At 39.0% G+C, this 19,944-nt stretch overlaps 1 protein-coding gene across 1 annotated transcript in view; it reads right to left on the bottom strand.

Annotated features, from left to right (window-relative positions):
* DNAH8 (dynein axonemal heavy chain 8) overlaps positions 1 to 19,944 on the bottom strand; it is a 323,349-nt gene that overhangs the window by 56,791 nt on the left and 246,614 nt on the right. Inside the window, exons 83-85 of the mRNA XM_032647945.1 lie at positions 3,931 to 4,004; positions 1,245 to 1,397; positions 722 to 877 (exon numbers count right to left, since the gene is read on the bottom strand). Coding sequence (XP_032503836.1) covers positions 722 to 877; positions 1,245 to 1,397; positions 3,931 to 4,004 — 383 coding nt within the window. The remainder of the gene's footprint in view (positions 1 to 721; positions 878 to 1,244; positions 1,398 to 3,930; positions 4,005 to 19,944) is intronic.

Below are 19,944 nucleotides of genomic sequence, written 5' to 3'. Positions count from 1 at the left end.
AATTCAAATATAGAACAAAGCAATAACAAAACGAAAATAATCCCATAGAGATGTTGCTGGGCAGCCATAAAATTATTAAATGACTATATAAGTACACAGTAAAAGCAAAGAACAAACAACGTGAAGAAGACAGGTGACCCTTGTGACTCCTCTTCCCAACACCACCACTTCTGTCACCGGTGGGAGGAGGGTTGAAACATACTTTTATCCAGGGCAGACAGCGTGGGGCTTGACTCCTAGATCTACTGTTTAGAGAGGAACTTAACCTCTCTGAGTCTCAATTTCCTCACTTGTAAGATGGTGATAAATCCTACCTTGAAAGGTGGCTGTTAGTATTACATGAGATGGTGTACATAACATTCCTGGCCAGCACAGGCACTTTCAAGACCAAGCTCCTATCACAGTAATCCGTTTGTTCATCCCACAAATATTTATTGAGCTCTGGCAATGCCCCAGCTGCTGCTGTCACAGGGGGAGACCCAGCAGTTACAAAAGAACAAAGTCATTGCCCTGGAGAATCTTATACTCTAGGGGCCAAAGTGGGGGTGTGGCGGCAGGAGGACACATAAATACATAAACAAATATGCATGTCCTGTGCCAGGTGGGGAAAAGTGCCATGAAGGAAAAAGAAAGCGAGGTGAGGAGAGCAGACAGTGCAGCAGAGAGGCAAACATAACATCATTAGCATCCTCTAAATGTGCAAACTGCTCTCAGAAGTTACCTGCACAGTGGAGTGTAGAAATGCTACAGTGTAAAGCATTGGCTTCCACATGGGTAAATTACTGATATCCAGAAGGTCTTGATTAATTCCAGCAAATGTTCTTTTCAAACCTGCGCGAACGCCTTGGGGTGGCTCATTAGTGAATTTGAGAGAAGTCTGTCATAAAAAGCAAATAGTAGTTTTGTTTCTATAAATTACCGTGAAGAATAAAATAGAAATTACAACACATCGGCCAACAATATGCTTATGGTACATAAATGGGCACCCTGTAAGCTACTTACATTGATCAGAGCTAAAACCCAATAAACTAATACTGAGTCTTATAACTCTTCTGTGGGAATCTTTACCATATAATCTTGATAATTATAGTCAAGATTTTGACGATAATGGCATAAGATTTTGCAACGCAGCTTCTACTGGACCAGAAAGCCCTGTTATGTTTGCCATCTTTCCATAATAATATTTGTGCCATCTTTATTTGTATAACTCTCAAGGAAAGGATACTTATCTCACAGTAACAAACCTGAAGCAATGTAATGGGAAACCGATTGTGGGGCTCGGTAGTTAGCCACACTCGGAAAGTATCATTGCTGGCATCAGTGGTAGTTAATGTCTCTAGCAATTCTTCCATGAATTCTAGGCCAAGGTGACAATTCTGCAGTAATACCCAGCCACCCTGTATTCAAAAATGATTTCATATTAATTCCTTATAACTTTTTTTGCTATGACTTTAATAAAACAAAACATACAAACAAATTTTTTGAAACTTTTACTCAGGGCATAAGAATACTCTGTTTTGAGCACATATATTTTAATGAAATTGTTATATGTCAGTACAATCTTCTTTTTTCTGTTAGTTGTAAAGCTGGTTACTTGGAATCAAGTGGATTCAAAATGATTGTATCCTGCCACCCCTGGTTTAGAAGGGAACAAAAGTTAAAATTTGAAGCCAGACTTGTTTAAGTACAGTGTGTGCACCATCTAATGGTGGGAATGGGTATTTTGGAATTTGTAACTTAAATTGTCCTGCCTAGGGTAAATCAGAAGGGACTCACCCCGAAACCAAGTTGTCCACTGTCACAAAGAGAGATACACATTACCTCATGAAAGTTGGAGGTGTTGACGAAAATTCATTAACAATCAAGTTAGGAAGAAAAGAGAGAATTTTATTTGAGCCAAACTGAGGATTATAGCCTGGGAGACAGAAGCTCTGAGACCTGTCTTGCCTGTTACAAGTCAAAGGCAGAATCATATACATTTTCGAGACAAAGGATCATACATCAAAATGACATGCTGACATTTCACATGAGGTTCACCAAAGATACACAGTCCAGGTACACATACAAAGCCAGTAACAAGTCACCATGACTCCCTGCAGAGTTGGAAAAGCATGCTAATCTTTTAAGAAGTTACCTGGCTAGCGTCAGAAAAAAGGGAAAAAAAAATTGATCTTTGCATTCGAGCAAGCATTCCCACCTTTGAGGAGGTCTGGTTAATGCATGATGCAGATGTACATTGTACACTAAAAGGGGAGGGAGGAGGCCCAAATGAGCAGAGAGAGAGAATTTTATGCTTAAGTTTTCTTCTCCTGACTTAAAATACCAATTTTATTTCACCAGAGGCAATAAAATACATTTGGTGGCATTTGCTACCATAATATTAAACCTTATTCTTTGCCATCACTCCTCCCAGATACTCCTGAAACCACAAAACTTTCTAAGCACTATCTAAATACTTGATAAAAGCTTCTTTAACAATGTACTTCACATGACCGTCACAGTTCTATAAGAACACAGTTTATTAGCCAGACAATATCTTGATATATAATGAGATCAGATAAATACAGCTACAAATCATAGAACTTAGTGTATATATGGTAAGGCCTGTATATACACCTTCTACTGCAAGAGAAAACAGAACTCAGACTGGCTTAAGCAGCAAAGGGGACTTGTTGGTCTAGACAACTGGGGTGTCTAGACCAAGATGGACTTCATGGTTGGTTTGTGTCATCGTGGATCCAGTTACTCTCTGATTCCCTGCTCTGCATTCCACCGTGTCAGCTTTATCCTAAATCTTTCAAGTGGCAGTGTGGCTGTACCTACTCATGGGTTATTGTTGTTGTTTGTTTGTTTGTTTGATAACGCCATTATTATCAATATTTATCCTACCTTGAGACAGAACATGGAAGTTATAAAAGCTAATATTCCAAAGAAGGTTTTAATGTGAATGCTGTACCAAATTTAGAAGTTTCTCACTCGTGGAAACTAAAGAACTTATTTAAGGCCCAAAGTCAAACTGTCAAATCACTCAATAGAGTGAATTATTTGATCTGAGTAAAAATAATTATATATAATTTCTTCAATATACATAAATTAAATACAATATATTATTGAATTTAATTAAGTGGTAAAGATTAAGGCTTGGCGCACTTGAGAATTAACGACTAGCCTGAAACTTTGATGAACCAAGCAGAGTTTTAGCCCATTAACCCTCTCCAGTCATTAATTCCCAGGGAAAAGCTGCACCACAGTTGCTACAGACGTTATGAGATCAAAAGCTTAAAAATAAACCAAGATCTTATTTTATTTTTATAAATGGCGCAATTTCTTACTGCTGCTGAAATTGCTATCTACCAACCATTTCTAGAAAATTAATGACCTATGTATTTATTAGGTGTGATGAAAAATAGTTCTCAACATTCCATCCAGCTTGCAATTTTCAATAAAAACCATTATCAATATTTAAACATAACACCCTCAAATATTTCTTATTTGCCTGAAACTATCCATTAATGAAAAACGAAAGTCTCACTTTAACTGAAATTTGACTGTCTCAATCTGTCACTTCTTAAGCACTATCTATTAATATTGAACATGACATTCCAAGACTGCTAGAGCTGCATCCTTTAGGAACCGGAAAGTGTGGCTGCCAAATTATCAAAAAATATTTAGTGAAAATAAAATGGAGCATATGCTATAGAAAATGGAACAAGTATTTTGTGGGGATGTCAGGAGCAAACTAGCTGGAGGCTTAAAATTTGTAGGAAATCAAAGGTTGACTCTATATACATAAATAAAAATGAAAAATAATGATTGAGCATCACAGGTAGAATGCTTTACCCATCACTGTGTTGGTCCTAAGTAGACCAGATGGCCAGAGGAATAATATCAAGAATGTTGCATGAAGAGTAGTTGTCCATTGCTACATACCTGCTGCATTGACATCTGAATCAGCTTTCGAGCATGTACTTCTTGTCCTTGCCCCATTGAGATAGTTCTGCATTCTGTAACACAGAAGGATCACTATGATAAAACATAAATTTTATAACAGGATTGGGACAAAAAATTAATTTCTGAATGGTCATAGCCTCCCTCCTCCGTGACTTCTAAGAAGACTTTGTTATTCAAACAAGTCTGGCTTTCAGTTGTGTTGATGAGAGAAATAAGTGGAGCAGAAACTGGAACGGGAAGGACAAGGAAAGAGAGACAAAAGGCACAAGGCAGGTCTTTTAGAGAGTTCTGGGGTCTTTGGAGATAACGAGGAGATAGATTGATGGGGGAGAGGCAGCTATAATGCTATCATAGGCATTAAGTGGGAAAGAGGATTTTTGAGTCTTGCTAAATTTTTAAATTAAATTATATTGGAGTATAGTTGCTTTACAATGTTGTGTTTGTTTCTGCTGTACAGCGAAGTGAATCAGTTATACATATACATATACCCGCTCTTTTTTAGACTTCCTTCCCATTTAGGTCACCACAGAGCACTGAGTAGAGTTCCCTGTTCTGTGTTTTGACTAGAATTTTTTTTTTTTTGGTGTTTTATCAGATGCTTCAGTAAAGATTTAGTTGGCTTTTTATTCTTTTACAACGTCAAGTTTGCAGTGTTTTGTCTGTCTGTCTGTTGGAGTTTTGTTTGCATATTTGTCCATTTTCCAAGATGGAACTTGTGGCAGCTTAGCCCCATGAGGGCTACATTCAGGGATAACTGCTCCTCAGGATTCAATCACCATCTTGTAACTGAGCATGAAGAAAAAGTGGAGACCGCTCCAAGATTAGAGGTGTGATTATAATCCAGCAGAATATACACTATATAGGCTTATTAGTGAATTTGATGTTCCAGGCAGAGAACCACACTTGTGCCTGTCACATGAATTCACTAAATTGCAGAAGTCTCTAAATAATGTTTGTGAAACTGGAATTGGAAATTAACTTTTAAGCAAGTCTTCGTGGACCCAGGTCTTCTTGAATTTTAGAGGCATGATCTCTAGATCTCTAGAGGCACAGGGAAAGGAGGTCAATGGAGACATTGTGAAGCAGTGTATGCTTTTGCCCTACTCTACTGGAGGAGCCTGAATCCTCAGAAAAAAGGGCTGCTGTAGCTGGGCAAACAATGAGGCTGATTTGGAAACTTTAGAAGTTACAGAGGATGAGAGAAATTCACAGGGTGGAGTTAGAAGTATGTCAGGAACCAGAGAAGAAGTTGCCAGGGCACACCATTTAAAATATAGCACCATGGGGTTAATGGCCAGAGATTCTGTGAGGGTTCGCAGGGTGCAGCATTAGGATTTTTTGTGGACTCAGGGTCACAGGGTGGAACTCTGCAGTGGGTGCCTGAGAGAGGATGGCAGAGCCCTGCTTGAAAAACTGGGAACTGCAATTGTCCAGAGGTCACTGAACAAAGCTGGATTTTCCCACCAAAGCCCTCATGAATGTCTCCTGCTCAAGGGGAACCAGGCACTGCTCCCAGGGCATCTGAGAAGAATCCACACACCCTATAATAGGAGAAGGAAGGAGAGGTGGAACTTGAAAGGGAGGAGCCTCCAAATTGTACAAAGAGATAGAGCCCCTCTTGTTTCAGAAGAACCCACAAATGTTAGGTAGGTCAATGGAGGAAAGTTTGATAGGGACAAAAATTATTAACATGTGAGCATGAGCCACAATCTATCTCCCCTGTCCTTCCAACTCTTCTGAAATACACCTTTTAAAAGGAAGAACTGTTTTTTGTTCAGGTGGCCTGAGTTTCTTATCTTGACCTGGGTAAGTGGTCAAGAGGAGACTTAGAGGCATTCCTTCAAAACAAACCCAGAATCTGACCACTTCTGGACATCTACACTTTTAGTCCCCGGTCCATCACCTCTTGCCTGTATTCTTGCAGTAGCCTACTAACTGGTTACCTCTCTCCCACTCCTTTTCTCTACTAGTTATTCTTCCCACGGCAGACAGAGGAATTCTGTCGAATCCTAAATCAGATTACGTCCATCCTCTGCTCAGAAACATCCGATGGCTTCCCATTTCATTCCGCACAAAATCCAGAATCCAACTCAAATTCTTACCTCTAAGACCCTACACAATTGGCTCCCACTGCTACCGCACTCTACACACACACATACACACAAACACACACTTTTTAGGATCTCACCACCATTCATTCACTCTTCTCCAGCCACACTGGCCTCCTCCCTCCTCCCCAGGCACACTCCAGCCTCACCTCTGTTCCCTCTGTCTGAAATGTGTCTCCTCGAACGCTCCACTGACTTAATTCCTTACATCTCAGGTCTTCCTCACCTTCTCAACAAGGCCTTCCCTGGCCATCTGATCTAGTACAGCATACCTATCCCCGTCACTCTGCCCCTTACCCTACTTTTTCTTAGAGTATTATATACTTTTTAGCATATTATATACTCACTTGTTAATTAATTACTGTCTGTCTTCCCCTGACACTAGAACATCAGCTCCACAAGGGACTTATATCACAGTGGCTTATCCAGCAACTAGACAGTGCGTAGCACTCAGTAGATACTCAATAAATATTTTCTCAAACTTTAAAAACAGATCTAATTCACATATCATAAAACTTATCCCTTTAAAGTCTACAATTCAATGTTTTTTTAGTATACTAATAGAGTTGTGGAACCATTACTACTGTCCAATTTCAGATCATTTTCACCAATCCAAAAAGAAACTTCACATCCATTAGCAGTCCCCATCACCCTCTCCCACTCTAGCAACCACTAATCTACTTTCTATCTCTATTCTAGACATTTCTTTTAAATGGAATTATACAATATGTGACCTTTTGTGTCTGTCTTCTTTTACTTAGCATAATATTTACAAGGTTCATCCATATTGTAGCATGCATCACAACTTCATTCCTTTTTATGGCTGAGTAGTAGTCCATTATACAGATGTACTATATTTTGTTTATCCATTCATCAGCTGATGGACATTTGGGTTGTTTCCACTTTTTGGTGAGTATGAATAATGCTGCTATGAACATTCATGTATAAGCCTTTGTGTGGACATGTTGTCAATTCTCTTAGATATAGACTTAGGAGTAGAATTGTTGGGTCTTACTGCAATTCTATGCTTAACTTTTTGAGGAACTGTCAGGCTGTTTTCCAAAGCAGCTACACCACTTTACAGTTCCATCAGCAATGTATAAAAGTTCTAATTTTTCTGCATCCTTGTCAACACTTGCTATTGTCCATCTTTTTGATTATAGCCATCTTGAAATGAAGTGGTATCTCACTGTAGTTTTGATATCCATTTCCCTAATGATTAATGGTGTTGAGTAACTTTTCATGTGCTTATTGGCCATATGTATATCTTCTTTGGAGAAATGTCTATTCAAATCCATGGCTCATTTTTTAACTGGGTTATTTGACTCTTTATTTATGCATTGTAAGAAGTTGTTTTTACATTCTGTATACCAGATACTTATCAGATATATTATTTGCAAATATTTTCTCTCATATTGTATTAATAGGTTGTCTTTTTCACTTTCTTGATGGTATTCATTGAAGTACAAAAGTTTTCAATTTTGTTTAAGTCCAATTTATCTATTTTCTCTTTTGTTTCCCATGTTTTAAGTGTCATATTTAGAAAATTACTGCCTAATCCAGTCACAAAGATTTATTCCTACATTCTCTTCTAAGAGTTTGATAGTTTTAGCTCTTACATTTATGTCTCTGATAATTTTGAGTTAATTTTTGTATATGGTGTGAAATAAAGGTCAAACTTTATTCTTTTGAAAGTATTGATAGATATTAGTTTTTCCAGCATGGTTTGTTGAAGAGGCTGTCCTTTCTCCATTGAATGGTCTGGCACCCTTGTTGAGAAACAACTGACCATAAATGCGGGTTATTTCTGGACCCCCGATTCTATTCCATTGATATATATGTCTATCCTTATGCCAGTACCATTCTGTCTGATTACTGTAGCTTTGTAGTAGGTTTTAAAAAGCAGGAAGTGTGAGTTCCACACCTTTGTTCTTTTTTTACAATGTTGTTTTGGCTATTCTGGGTTCCACGTGTTTCCATATGAATTTTAGGATCAGCTTGTCAATTTCCACCAAAAAAAGGCAGCTGGGATTTTGATGGGAGTTGCTTTAAAGCTGTTAAAACAATTTGAAGAGTGCTGTCATCTTATCATTTAAAGTCTTCTGGGAATTCCCTGGCAGTCCAGTAGTTAGGACTCAACACTTTCACTGCTGTGGCCCAGTCTCAATCCCTGGTCAGGGCAGTAAAATCCCACAAGTTGGGCAGCACGGCCAAAATAATAACAATAAAAAAATAAAGTCTTTCTATCCATGAACATGGGATGTCTTTCTATTTTTATCATCATCATTATTATCATTATTATATCTTCTTTAATTTTTCAACTGTTTTGTAGTTTTCAACTCACAAGCTTTGCACTTCTTTGTTAAATTTATTCCTAAGTATCTTATGATATTGTAAATGAAATTGCATTTATAATTATACAAATTTTTGGTTTGTTTATATATTAATTTTTGGTTTTTTCTTGCTAGTGTGTAGAAAAACAATGGATTTTCAAATAGGATCTTGTGTTCTGCGATCTTGTTGAACTTGTTTATTAGCCCTAGTAGTCTTTTGGTGGACTGCTTAGGCTTTTCTATATGCAAAATCATGTCATCTTCAAATTGAGATGGTTTTACTTCTTCTTTTCCAGTGTGAATGCCATTTATTTCTTCTTCTGGTCTGACTAAAACCTCCAATACAGTGCTGAGTAGAAGTACAAGTAGACATTCTTCTCTTGCTCCTGATATTTGGGGAAAAATATTCAGTCTTTCAACATTATGTAGGATGTTAGCTGTGGGATTTTGTAGGTGCCCTCATCAGGTTGAAGAACTTCCCTTTTATTCCTAGTTTGTTGAGCACTTTCATCATGAAAGAGTGTTGGATATTTTCCAATGCTTTTTCTGCAACTATTAAGATAACCATGTGGTTTTTGTTCTTTCTTCTATTAACATGGTGTATTACATTGATTAATTTCCATATGTTTAACCAACCATATACAAAAATTAATTGCATTCTTGGGATAAATCCCCTTGGTCATGGTGTATAATCCTTTTTATATGGTGCTGGATTTGGTTTGATAGATTTCGTTGAGAATTTTTGCTTCTATATTCAAAAAGGATATTGGTTTCCTTCTAATGTCTTTGTCTAGAATTGGTATCAGAGTAATATGGGCTCATAGAATGAGTTGGGAAGTATTCTCTTTTATTTTTTGGAAAGATTTGTGAAGAATTGGTGGTATTCATTAAACATTCAGTAGAATTCACCCATAAAGACATCTAGTCCTGGTATTTCTTTTGTTGGGAAGTTTTTGATTACTAAATCAATTTAATTTTTTTTGAATTTTTGAATTTTATTTATTTTTTATACAGCAGGTTCTTACTAGTTAACCATTTTATACATATTAGTGTATATATGTCAATCCCAATCTCCCAATTCACCACCACCACCACCATCCCCGTGCCACTTTCCCCCCTTGGTGTCTGTACATTTGTTCTCTACATCTGTGTCTCTATTTCTGCCCTGCAAACCGGTGCATCTGTACCATTTTTCTAGGTTCCACATATATGCATTAATATACTATATTTGTTTTTCTCTTTCTGACTTACTTCACTCTGTATGACAGTCTCTAGATCCATCTATGTCTCTACAAATGACCAAATTTCGTTCATTTTTATGGCTGAGTAATATTCCATTGTATATATGTACCACATCTTCTTTATCCATTCATCTGTGGATGGGCATTTAGGTTGCTTCCGTGACCTGTCTATTGTAAATAGTGCTGAAATGAACATTAGGGCGCATATGTCTTTTTGAATTATGGTTTTCTCTGGGTATATGCCCAGTAGTGGGATTGTTGGGTCGTATGGTAATTCTATTTTTAGTTTTTTAAGGAACCTCCATACTGTTCTCCAAAGTGGCTGTATGAATTTACAATCCCACCAACAGTGCAAGAGGGTTCCCTTTTCTCCACACCCTCTCCAGCATTTGTTGTTTGCAGATTTTCTGATGATGCCCATTCTAACTGGTGTGAGGTGATACCCCATTGTAGTTTTGATTTGCATTTCTCTTATAATTAGTGATGTTGAGCAGCTTTTCATGTGCTTCTTGGCCATCTGTATGTCTTCTTTGGAGAAATGTCCATTTAGGTCTTCTACCCATTTTTTTATTGTGTTGTTTGTTTCTTTAATATTGAGCTTCATGAGCTGTTTATACATTTCGGAGATTAATACTTTGTCCGTTGATTCATTTGCAAATATTTTCTCCGATTGTGAGGGTTGTCTTTTCGTCTTGTTTGTAGTTTCCTTTGTTTTGTAAAAGCTTTTAAGTTTCATTAGGTCCCATTTGTTTATTTTTGTTTTTATTTCCATTACTTTAGGAGGTGAATCAAAAAAGATCTTGCTGTGATTTATGTCAGAGAGTGTTCTTTCTATGTTTTCCTCTAAGAGTTTTATAGTGTTCAGTCTTAAATTTAGGTCTCTAATCCATTTTGAGTTTATTTTTGTGTATGGTGTAAAGGAATGTTCTAATTTAATTCTTTTACATGTAGCTGTCCAGTTTTCCCAGCACCACTTATTGAAGAGACTGTCTTTTCTCCATTGTATATCCTTGCCTCCTTTGTCATAGATTAGTTGACCATAGGTGTGTGGGTTTTTCTCTGGGCTTTCTATCCTGTTCCATTGATCTATATTTCTGTTTTTGTGCCAGTACCATATTGTCTTGATTACTGTAGCTTTGTAATATAGTCTGAAGTCAGGGAGCCTGATTCCTCCAGCTCTGTTTTTCTTTCTCAAGATTGCTTTGGCTATTCGGGGTCTTTTGTGTCTCCATACAAATTGTGAAATTTTTTGTTCTAGTTCTGTGAAAAATGCCATTGGTAGTTTGACAGGGATTGCACTGAATCTGTAGATTGCTTTGGGTAGTAGAGTCATTTTCACAATGTTGATTCTTCCAATTCAAGAACATGGTATATCTCTCCATCTGTTTGTATCATCTTTAATTTCTTTCATCAGTGTCTTATAGTTTTCTGCATACAGGTCTTTTGTCTCCTAGGTAGGTTTATTCCTAGGTATTTTATTCTTTTTCTTGCAGTTGTAAATGGGATTGTTTCCTTAATTTCTCTTTCAGAATTTTCATCATTAGTGTATAGGAATGCAAGAGATATCTGTGCATTAATTTTGTATCCTGCAACTTTACCAAATTCATTGATTAGCTCTAGTAGTTTTCTGGTGGCATCTTTAGGATTCTCTATGCATAGTGTCCTGTCATCTGCAAACAGTGACAGTTTTACTTCTTCTTTTCCAATTTGTATTCCTTTTATTTCTTTTCCTTCTCTGATTGCCATGGCTCGGACTTCCAAAACGATGTTGAATAATAGTGGCGAGAGTGGACATCCTTGTCTTGTTCCTGATCTTAGAGAAAATGCTTTCAGCTTTTCATCATTGAGAATGATGTTTGCTGTAGGTTTGTCATATATGGCCTTTATTATGCTGAGGTAGGTTCCCTCTATGCCCACTTTCTGGAGCGTTTTTATCATAAATGGGTGTTGAATTTTGTTGAAAGCTTTTTCTGCATCTATTGAGATGATCATATGGTTTTTATTCTTCAGTTTGTTAATATGGTGTGTCACATTGATTGATTTGCATATATTGAAGAATCCTTGCATCCCTGGGATAAATCCCACTTGATCGTGGTGTATGATCCTTTTAATGTGCTGTTGGATTCTGCTTGCTAGTATTTTGTTGAGGATTTTTGCATGTATATTCATCAATGATATTGGTCTGTAATTTTCTGATTTTTGTAGTATCTTTGTCCGCTTTTGTTATCAGGGTGATGATGGTAGCCTCATAGAATGAGTTTGGGAATGCTCCTTCCTCTGCAATTTTCTGGAAGAGTTTGAGAAGGATGGGTGTTAGCTCTTCTCTAAATGTTTCATAGAATTCACCTGTGAGGCCATCTGGTCCTGGACTTTTGTTTGTTGGAAGATTTTTAATCACAGTTTCAATTTCATTACTTGTGATTGGTCTGTTCATATTTTCTATTTCTTCCTGGTTCAGTCTTGGTAGGTTATATCTTTCTAAGAATTTGTCCATTTCTTCCAGGTTGTCTATTTTATTGGCATAGATTTGCTTGTACTAGTCTGTTTAGGATGCTTTGTATTTCTCCGGCGTCTGTTGTAACTTCTCCTTTTTCATTTCTAATTTTATTGATTTGAGTCTTCTCCCTCTTTTTCGTGATGAGTCTGGCTAAAGGTTTATCAATTTTGTTTATCTTTTCAAAGAACAAGCTTTCAGTTTTATTATCTTTGCTATTGTTTTGTTTCTATTTCATTTGTTTCTGCTCTGATCTTTATGATTTCTTTTCTTCTACTAACTTTGGGTTTTGTTTGTTTTTCTTTCTCTACTTCCTTTAGGTGTAAGGTTAGATTGTTTATTTGACATTTTTCTTGTTTCTTGAGGTAGTCTTGTATTGCTATAAACTTCCCTCTTAGAACTGCTTTTCCTGCATCCCATAGGTTTTGGATAGTTGTGTTTTCATTGTCAATTGTGTCTAGGTAATTTTTGATTTCCTCTTTGATTTCTTCAGTGATCTCTTGGTTATTTAGTAACATATTGTGTAGCCTCCTTGTGTTTGTGTTTTTTACGTTTTTTTCCCTTTAATCAATTTCTAATCTCATAATGTTGTGGTCAGAAAAGATGCTTGATATGATTTCAATTTCCTTAAATTTACTGAGGCTTGATTTGTGACCCAAGATGTGATTTATCCTGGAGAATGTTCCGTGTGCACTTGAGATGAAAGTGTAATCTGCTGTTTCTGGATGGAATGTCCTATCAATATCAATTAAATCTATCTGGTCTATTGTATCATTTAAAGCTTGTGTTTCCTTATTAATTTTCTGTTTGGATGATCTGTCCATTGGTGTAAGCAAGGTGTTAAAGTCCCCCACTATTGTGTTACTGTCAATTTGCTCTCTTATAGCTGTTAGCAGTGGCCTTATGTATTGAGGTGCTCCTATGTTGGGTGCATATATAATTGTTATATCTTCTTCATGGAATGATCCTGTGATCATTTTGTAGTGTCCCTCCTTGTCTCTTGCAACATTCTTTGTTTTAAAGTCTATTTTATCTGATAAGAGAATTGCTACTCCAGCTTTCTTTTGATTTCCATTTGCATGGAATATCTTTTTCCATCCCCTCACTTTCAGTCTCTATGTGTCCCTAGGTCTGAAGTGGGTCTCTTGTAGACAGCATATATATGGGTCTTGTTTTTGTGTCCATTCAGTGAGGTTGTGTCTTTTGTTTGGAGCATTTAATCCATTCACGTTTAAGGCAATTACCAATATGTATGTTCCTATTACCATTTTCTTAATTGTTATGGGTTTGTTTTTGTAGGTCCTTTTCTTGTCTTGTGTTTCCCACTTAGAGAAGTTCCTTTAGCATTTGTTGTAGAGCTGGTTTGGTGGTGCTGTATTTTCTTAGCTTTTGCTTGTCTGTAAAGGTTTTGATTTCTCTGTCGAATGTGAATGAGATCCTTGCCGGGTAGAGTAATCTGGGTTGTAGGTTCTTCCCTTCCATCACTTTAAATATATCATGCCACGCCCTTCTGGCTTGTATATTTTCTGCTGAGAGATCAGCTGCTAACCTTATGGGAGTTCCCTTTTATGTTATTTGTTGTTTTTCCCTTGTTGCTTTCAATAATTTTTCTTTGTCTTTAATTTTTGTCAATTTGATTACTATGTGTCTTGGCGTGTTTCTCCTTGGGACTCTCTGTGCTTCCTGGACTTGGCTGGCTATTTCCTTCCCCATGTTAGGGAATTTTTTTACTATAATCTCTTTAAATATTACTCAGGTCCTTTCTCTCTCTCTTCTCCTTCTGAGACCCCTATAACATGAATGTTGTTGCATTTAATGTTGTCCCAGAGGTCTCCTAGGCTGTCTTCATTTCTTTTCATTCTTTTTTCTCTCTTTTTACTTCTTATAGATGTATTCGGGTTTTCTATTTCTTCTTGTGTCAGTTTCAGTAGTTGTCTCTTTCCAATAATTTGTGCATTTCATCTAGGTTATCTAATTTGTTGCATAAGTGTTCATAATATTATGTTATGATTTTTATTTTTGTCAGGTCACTAGAGATGCCCTTTGATAAAAGAAAATTTCACATATTGAGATATGGCAATGTCATTCTGGCTTATACATGAGTTTACTTGAATTTTATGCTAACTGAAACAGCCTGTTTGTGGCCTATCAAACATACATTGTACATCTGCTCTAATTATCACAGAGAAGGACACATTGATGAGAATTAAAGAATGTCCATGTTTAAAATAAAGATTTTATAAATGCCTCCCTTCCTGCAATGCCAATGCTGTACTCCTTTGATGATAAGACTCCCTTCCCAGGTGCCAAGGCCATACTGACTCACTATGTACTTGCTGATCTGTTTTCCTTGAAACCTTGAAGGAATGTATCTCTGACTTGTTTGGTGTTCTTGGTTCTGACAAGACACAAAACTGTGCTGAAAACCATGCTTCTCCAGAGAGGGTCCTCTGAGTTATCTGAGAGGCTGTTCTGGCTTTAGTCCTCAGTTTGACTCAAATAAAACTCTTTTCTATTCTTATTATAGATTGTTTATTGATTATTTTCATTGATACCCCTCTTTCATTCCTGATTTTAGTTATCTTAGTCTCCTCTCCTTTATTCTTGGTCAGTCAAAACAAAAGTTTGCCAATTTTGTTGATCTTTTCCAAGAAGATACTTTTGGTTGGATGACTCTCTATTGTGTTTTAATTCCCTCTTGCATTTTTTTCCGACTCAAATATTTATTATTTCCTTCCTTTTGATTGCTTTGGGTTTGCTCTTCTTTTTCTAGTTGCTTAAGGTGGAAGGTTAAGTTATTAATCTGCAGTCTTTCTTCATTTTTAACATAGGTTGATAAATATTTGATAAATTTCTGAATAGTCTGGAAACACTAGGTTGATTGACATTGGAAAAGTGAGGAAGCTTTGCACTTGAGGAAGGAAAGAATCCCAAAGGACAGAGGCCAGTGAGATAAGAGGCAGTGCAGGCTGAATTTCCAGAGGGGGTGGGAAAAGCTGCCAGAACATCATGATGGGGACTACCAAGAGAAGGAAGGATGCAGAGGGTGTTGTAGGAATTATTTTGCAGGTAATGCAGCATGATTATTCTTTGGTGGTATGGGATTTTGGGGTTTTTTGTTTGTTTGGCTGGATGGTTATATTTCAGAGACACTAGTAAAATTTCAACTGCCTTTCTATATCTTCCCAAAATTAGGCTTGAGTGGCTTTCACTTTTCCTCTTTCTTTTTAAAACTGTAAAAAATCTAATTAAATAATATAGGCTTATAGTGAAAGCTTTGTAAAATATAGGAGACTATAAAAAATAAAATAAAAATCACCAATTTCCTTCCATAGAGACCTTCATTCTAATCTTTTTAGTATGCACAGTCCACAACCACTTACCCTCATTTCAAAATTCAAAACAATGTGAAAACTGACAGTTTTGCCACAAAATCACTTTGGTGACAAAAGCTGACCTGAATGGATATGAGCCTACTTATAGCCTTTATTTATCGCCATCTTTATGAATATTAATACTCTCATCTGCAATGTATTATATAATATATGAAATGCTACCTTTCTAAAACATGGAAAATTCTGATTCCTGCAATGTATCTGACCCCAAGGACTTTGAATAAGAGATTGTAGACCTATCTATATTAAAAATTAAACATATGTATAATAATACATATATATGTCATTTTATATCTCTACTTTTTAACAGTACATTGTATTTTATTGTCATTAAATATTATTGGGAAATAGTTTTTAATGGCGGCACAATGTTCCATCATGGTGATGCATTCTTGTCAATTCAGCCACTATCCTTTTGTGTATTTAAGACACTTTCCATTTTTCAATACTATAAATAGCACTAGATTAAACATCCTTGTATATGAGTCTTGATGTGTATCTTTTACTTTGTTTTTATGATAAATTAGTACATGTAGACTAGTTGGGACAAAGCATACAAACATTTTAAAGATTCATGATATATATAAAAAAAGGACTGCCAGTGTCTCCAGCTGAAATAAGAATGCTGTGATTCCCAGCCCACACTTCTATCTCTTTTTTTTGAAACCAAACAGATAACAAAAGCCTTTCTGTGTCCCCCATTTCTTGTCTGTAGGAAAAATGCTTCAGTCTTCTAGACTCTCCCTGAGTTCCAAAGGGTAGATTCCAACAGTTACTAATTAAGGATGTGAGGGAATGCAGAAACAAAAGAAAAATAGTCAGGAAACAGCAGTGCAGAGGGGGCAGAGTCAACATGGCGTACTAGGAGGATGCGGAATTCGTGTCTCCTCACAACTAGGGCACCTACCAGGCACCAGTGGGGGACCATGGACACCTAAGGAGATGGGAGGAACCCCCAGCGACCGGTAGGACACAGGGCATGGGGGGGGCGTGAAGGGGGAGGAGAAGTGGAGGTGGGACAGGACTGGCACCCCTAAGGGGCAGCTGGGGAAGGGGAAGGGATCCCACGCCCAAAGGGGGAAATTGGGGAACCACTGGGAGAGCAGAGGATCAAAAGGGAGCATAGCCAGGCTTCCCCTGCCTGCTCGGGCCCCCAGGAGCCTGCTGAGATCCTGAGCCTGATCCTCTGCCCACTGAGGACCCCTCTAGCCATGTGGGTCCTGAGGGAGTGGGAGGGAGGAAAGGGGGAGCAAAAGTAAAGCCCAGACCTACAGGACCGGCACCCCTGAGGGGTGGTTGGGGGAGGGGAGGAGTTCCTACACCCAGAGGACCCACCCACGGTTAGGGGTCCAGTGGCGACGAGGGAGACCCTAGGGGAGACAGTGGGGAATGTTGTGAAGGAATGGAAGGGAACGCAGCCAGTGCTTTCCCTGTCCACTTAGGCACCAGGGAGGCTGTTGGGCTCCTGGGCCTAATCCTCTGCCCTCGGAGCCTCCCTCCTGCCATGCAGAACCCAAGACCCGCCCCTACACCCACACCCAGGGCCCTACCTCTACACTCGGAGAACCCCTCCAACATGCTGGGCCTAAACGCCACCCACACACCCTCACTCAGGGCCCTACTTCCAAACTCCGGAACTCCACACTCCAGAGGTCCTCATTTCCACATGCTGCCTCTCCCTTTCCCTTCAGGTCCTAAGCAGAGGCCCCACCCCACTCCTGAATATCACTGCCTAAGCCCCACCCCAAGACCTTTTCTGGCTACATGGATCCTGAGCTTAGGCCACAACACACGCACAAACGTTACCCCCTCCACCCACCTAGGTCCCACCCCACCCGAAACCCCACCCCTGCCTAAGTTCCACCCCCACCTAAACTCTGCACCCATAGCCAAGGCTTCTATATATATATTTTTTTCTTTTTTCCCCTTTTAGATTGGGGTTCTGTTTTACCTTGTTGATTCATTGTTGTTGATTCTTTTATATTTTTATCTTTCCTAATAAATCTTTTATTTTTCTAATTTTATTTTAGTCTTTATACTTTGTTATTGTTCTCTCCTTTTGGCTTGTTCCCCCCACCCACCCCATTCTTTTTCTTTTTTCTGTTGTAGTTTTATTTTGCCTTGTTGCAGTTGGGTCAATTATAGTTTTATTTTTTCCTAATATATTTTTTATCCTACTAATTTTATTTTGTTTCTTATTCTTTGATATTGTACTGCTCTTTTTTCTCTTTCTTTTCCTTTTTTTTTTTTAACCGCACCACAAAGCTTCTGGCATTTTGGTTTCCAGGCCGGATGTCGGGCCTGAGCTCCTGTGGTGGGACCTCCAAGTCCAAACCGCTGGACTAACAGAGAACCTCAGACCCCAGGGAATACCAATCAGAGCGAGGCCTCCCTGAGGTCCTCATCTCAGCACCAAGACCCAGCTCTATCCAACTGCCTGCAAACTCCAGTGCTGGATGTCTCAGTCCAAACAACAAGTAAGACAGGAATACGGCCCCACCCATCAAAAAAACAGAAATGAAACGACAAAAAAATATGTTACAGATGAAGGAGCAAGGTAAAAACCTACAAGACCAAATAAATGAAGATGAAATAGGCAACCTACCTGAAAACAATTCAGAGTTATAATAGTAAACATGATCCAAAATCTTGCAAACAGAATGGAGAAAATACAAGAAACATTTAACAAGGATCTAGAAGAACTAAAGAGCAAACAAACAGTGATGAACAACACAATTACTGAAATTTAAAATTCTCTAGAAGGAATCAATAGCAGAATAACTGAGGCAGAAGAATGGATAAGTGACCTGGAAGATAGAATGGTGGAATAACTGCCAGGGAGCAGAATAAAGAAAAAAGAATGAAAAGAACTGAGGACAGTCTCAGAGACCTCTGGGACAACATTAAACACACCAACATTCGAATTACAGGGGTCTCAGAAGAAGAGAAAAAGAAAGGGACTGAGAAAATATTTGAAGAGATTATAGTCAAAAACTTCCCTAACATGGGAAAGGAAATAGTTAATCAAGTCCAGGAAGCACAGAGTACCATACAGGATAAACCCAAAGAGAAAAATGCCGAGACACATATTAACCAAACTATCAAAAATTAAATACAGGGGACTTTCAAGATGGTGGAGGAGTAAGATGTGGAGATCACCTTCCTCCCAACAAATACATCAAAAATACATCTATATGTGGAATAACTCCTACAGAAAACATACTGAACACTGGAACCTCAGACTTCCCAAAAGGCAAGAAACTCCCCACGTACCTGGGTTGGGCAAAAGGAAAAAGAAAAAACAGAGACAAGAGAATAGGGATGGGACCTGCACCTCTGGGAGGGAGGTGTGAAGGAGGAAATGTTTCCACATACTAGGAAGACCCTTCACTGGTGGAGACGGGGGATGGGCGGGGGGGGGGAGGCTTTGGAGCCACGGAGGACAGTGCAGCAACAGGGGTGCAGAGGGCAAAGCAGAGAGATTCCTGCACAGAGGATCAGTACCAACCAGCACTCACCAGCCTGAGAGGCTTGTCTGCTCACCCACCTGGGCAGGTGTGGGCTGGGAGCTGAGGCTCGGGCTTCCGAGTTCAGAACTGGGGAGAGGACTGGGATTGGATGCATGAACACAGCCTGAAGGGGGCTAGTGCACCACAGCTAACCGGAGGGAGTCCGGGAAAAAGTCTGGAACTGCCTAACAGGCAAGAGAACATTGTTTCAGGGTGCACGAGGAGAGGGGATTCAGAGAACTGCCTAAATGAGCTCCAGAGACGGGAGCAAGCTGCGGCTATCAGTGTGGACACCAGAGATGGGCATGAGACGCTAAGGCTGCTGCTGCAGCCATCAAGATGCCTGTGTGCAAGCACAGGTCAGTATCGACACCTCCCCTCCCACGAGCCTGTGCAGCCCGCCACTGCCAGGGTCCCATGATCCACGGACAGCTTCCCCGGGAGAACACACAGAGCACCTCAGGCTGTTGCAACGTTATGATGGCCTCTGCCGCCGCAGGCTTACCCCGCATTCTGTACCTCTCCCACCCCCCAGCCTGAGTGAGCCAGAGCTCCCTAATCTGCTGCTACTTTAACCCCGTCCTTTCTGGGCAAGGAACAGATGCCCTCAGGTGACTTACACGCAGAGGCAGGACCAAATCCAAAGCTGAACCCCAGGAACTGTGAGAACAAAGAAGAGTACGGGAAATTTCGCCCAGCAGCCGAAGGAGTAGCGAGTTAAATCTCCACAATCAATGTGATGTGCCCTGCACCTGTGGAATACCTAAATAGAAAACAAATCATCCCAAAATTCAGGCGGTGGACTTTGGGAGCAACTGTAGACTTGGGGTTTGCTTTCTGCATCTAATTTGTTTCTGGTTTTATATTTATCTTAGCTTAGTATTTAGAGCTTATTACCCTTGGTAGATTTGTT

Source organism: Phocoena sinus, chromosome 11 (assembly GCF_008692025.1).
Source record: "Phocoena sinus isolate mPhoSin1 chromosome 11, mPhoSin1.pri, whole genome shotgun sequence".
Classification (NCBI taxonomy): Eukaryota; Metazoa; Chordata; class Mammalia; order Artiodactyla; family Phocoenidae; genus Phocoena; species Phocoena sinus.
The sequence above is the reverse complement of the archived record's forward strand: the minus strand, read 5'-3'. Positions and strand labels throughout refer to the sequence as shown.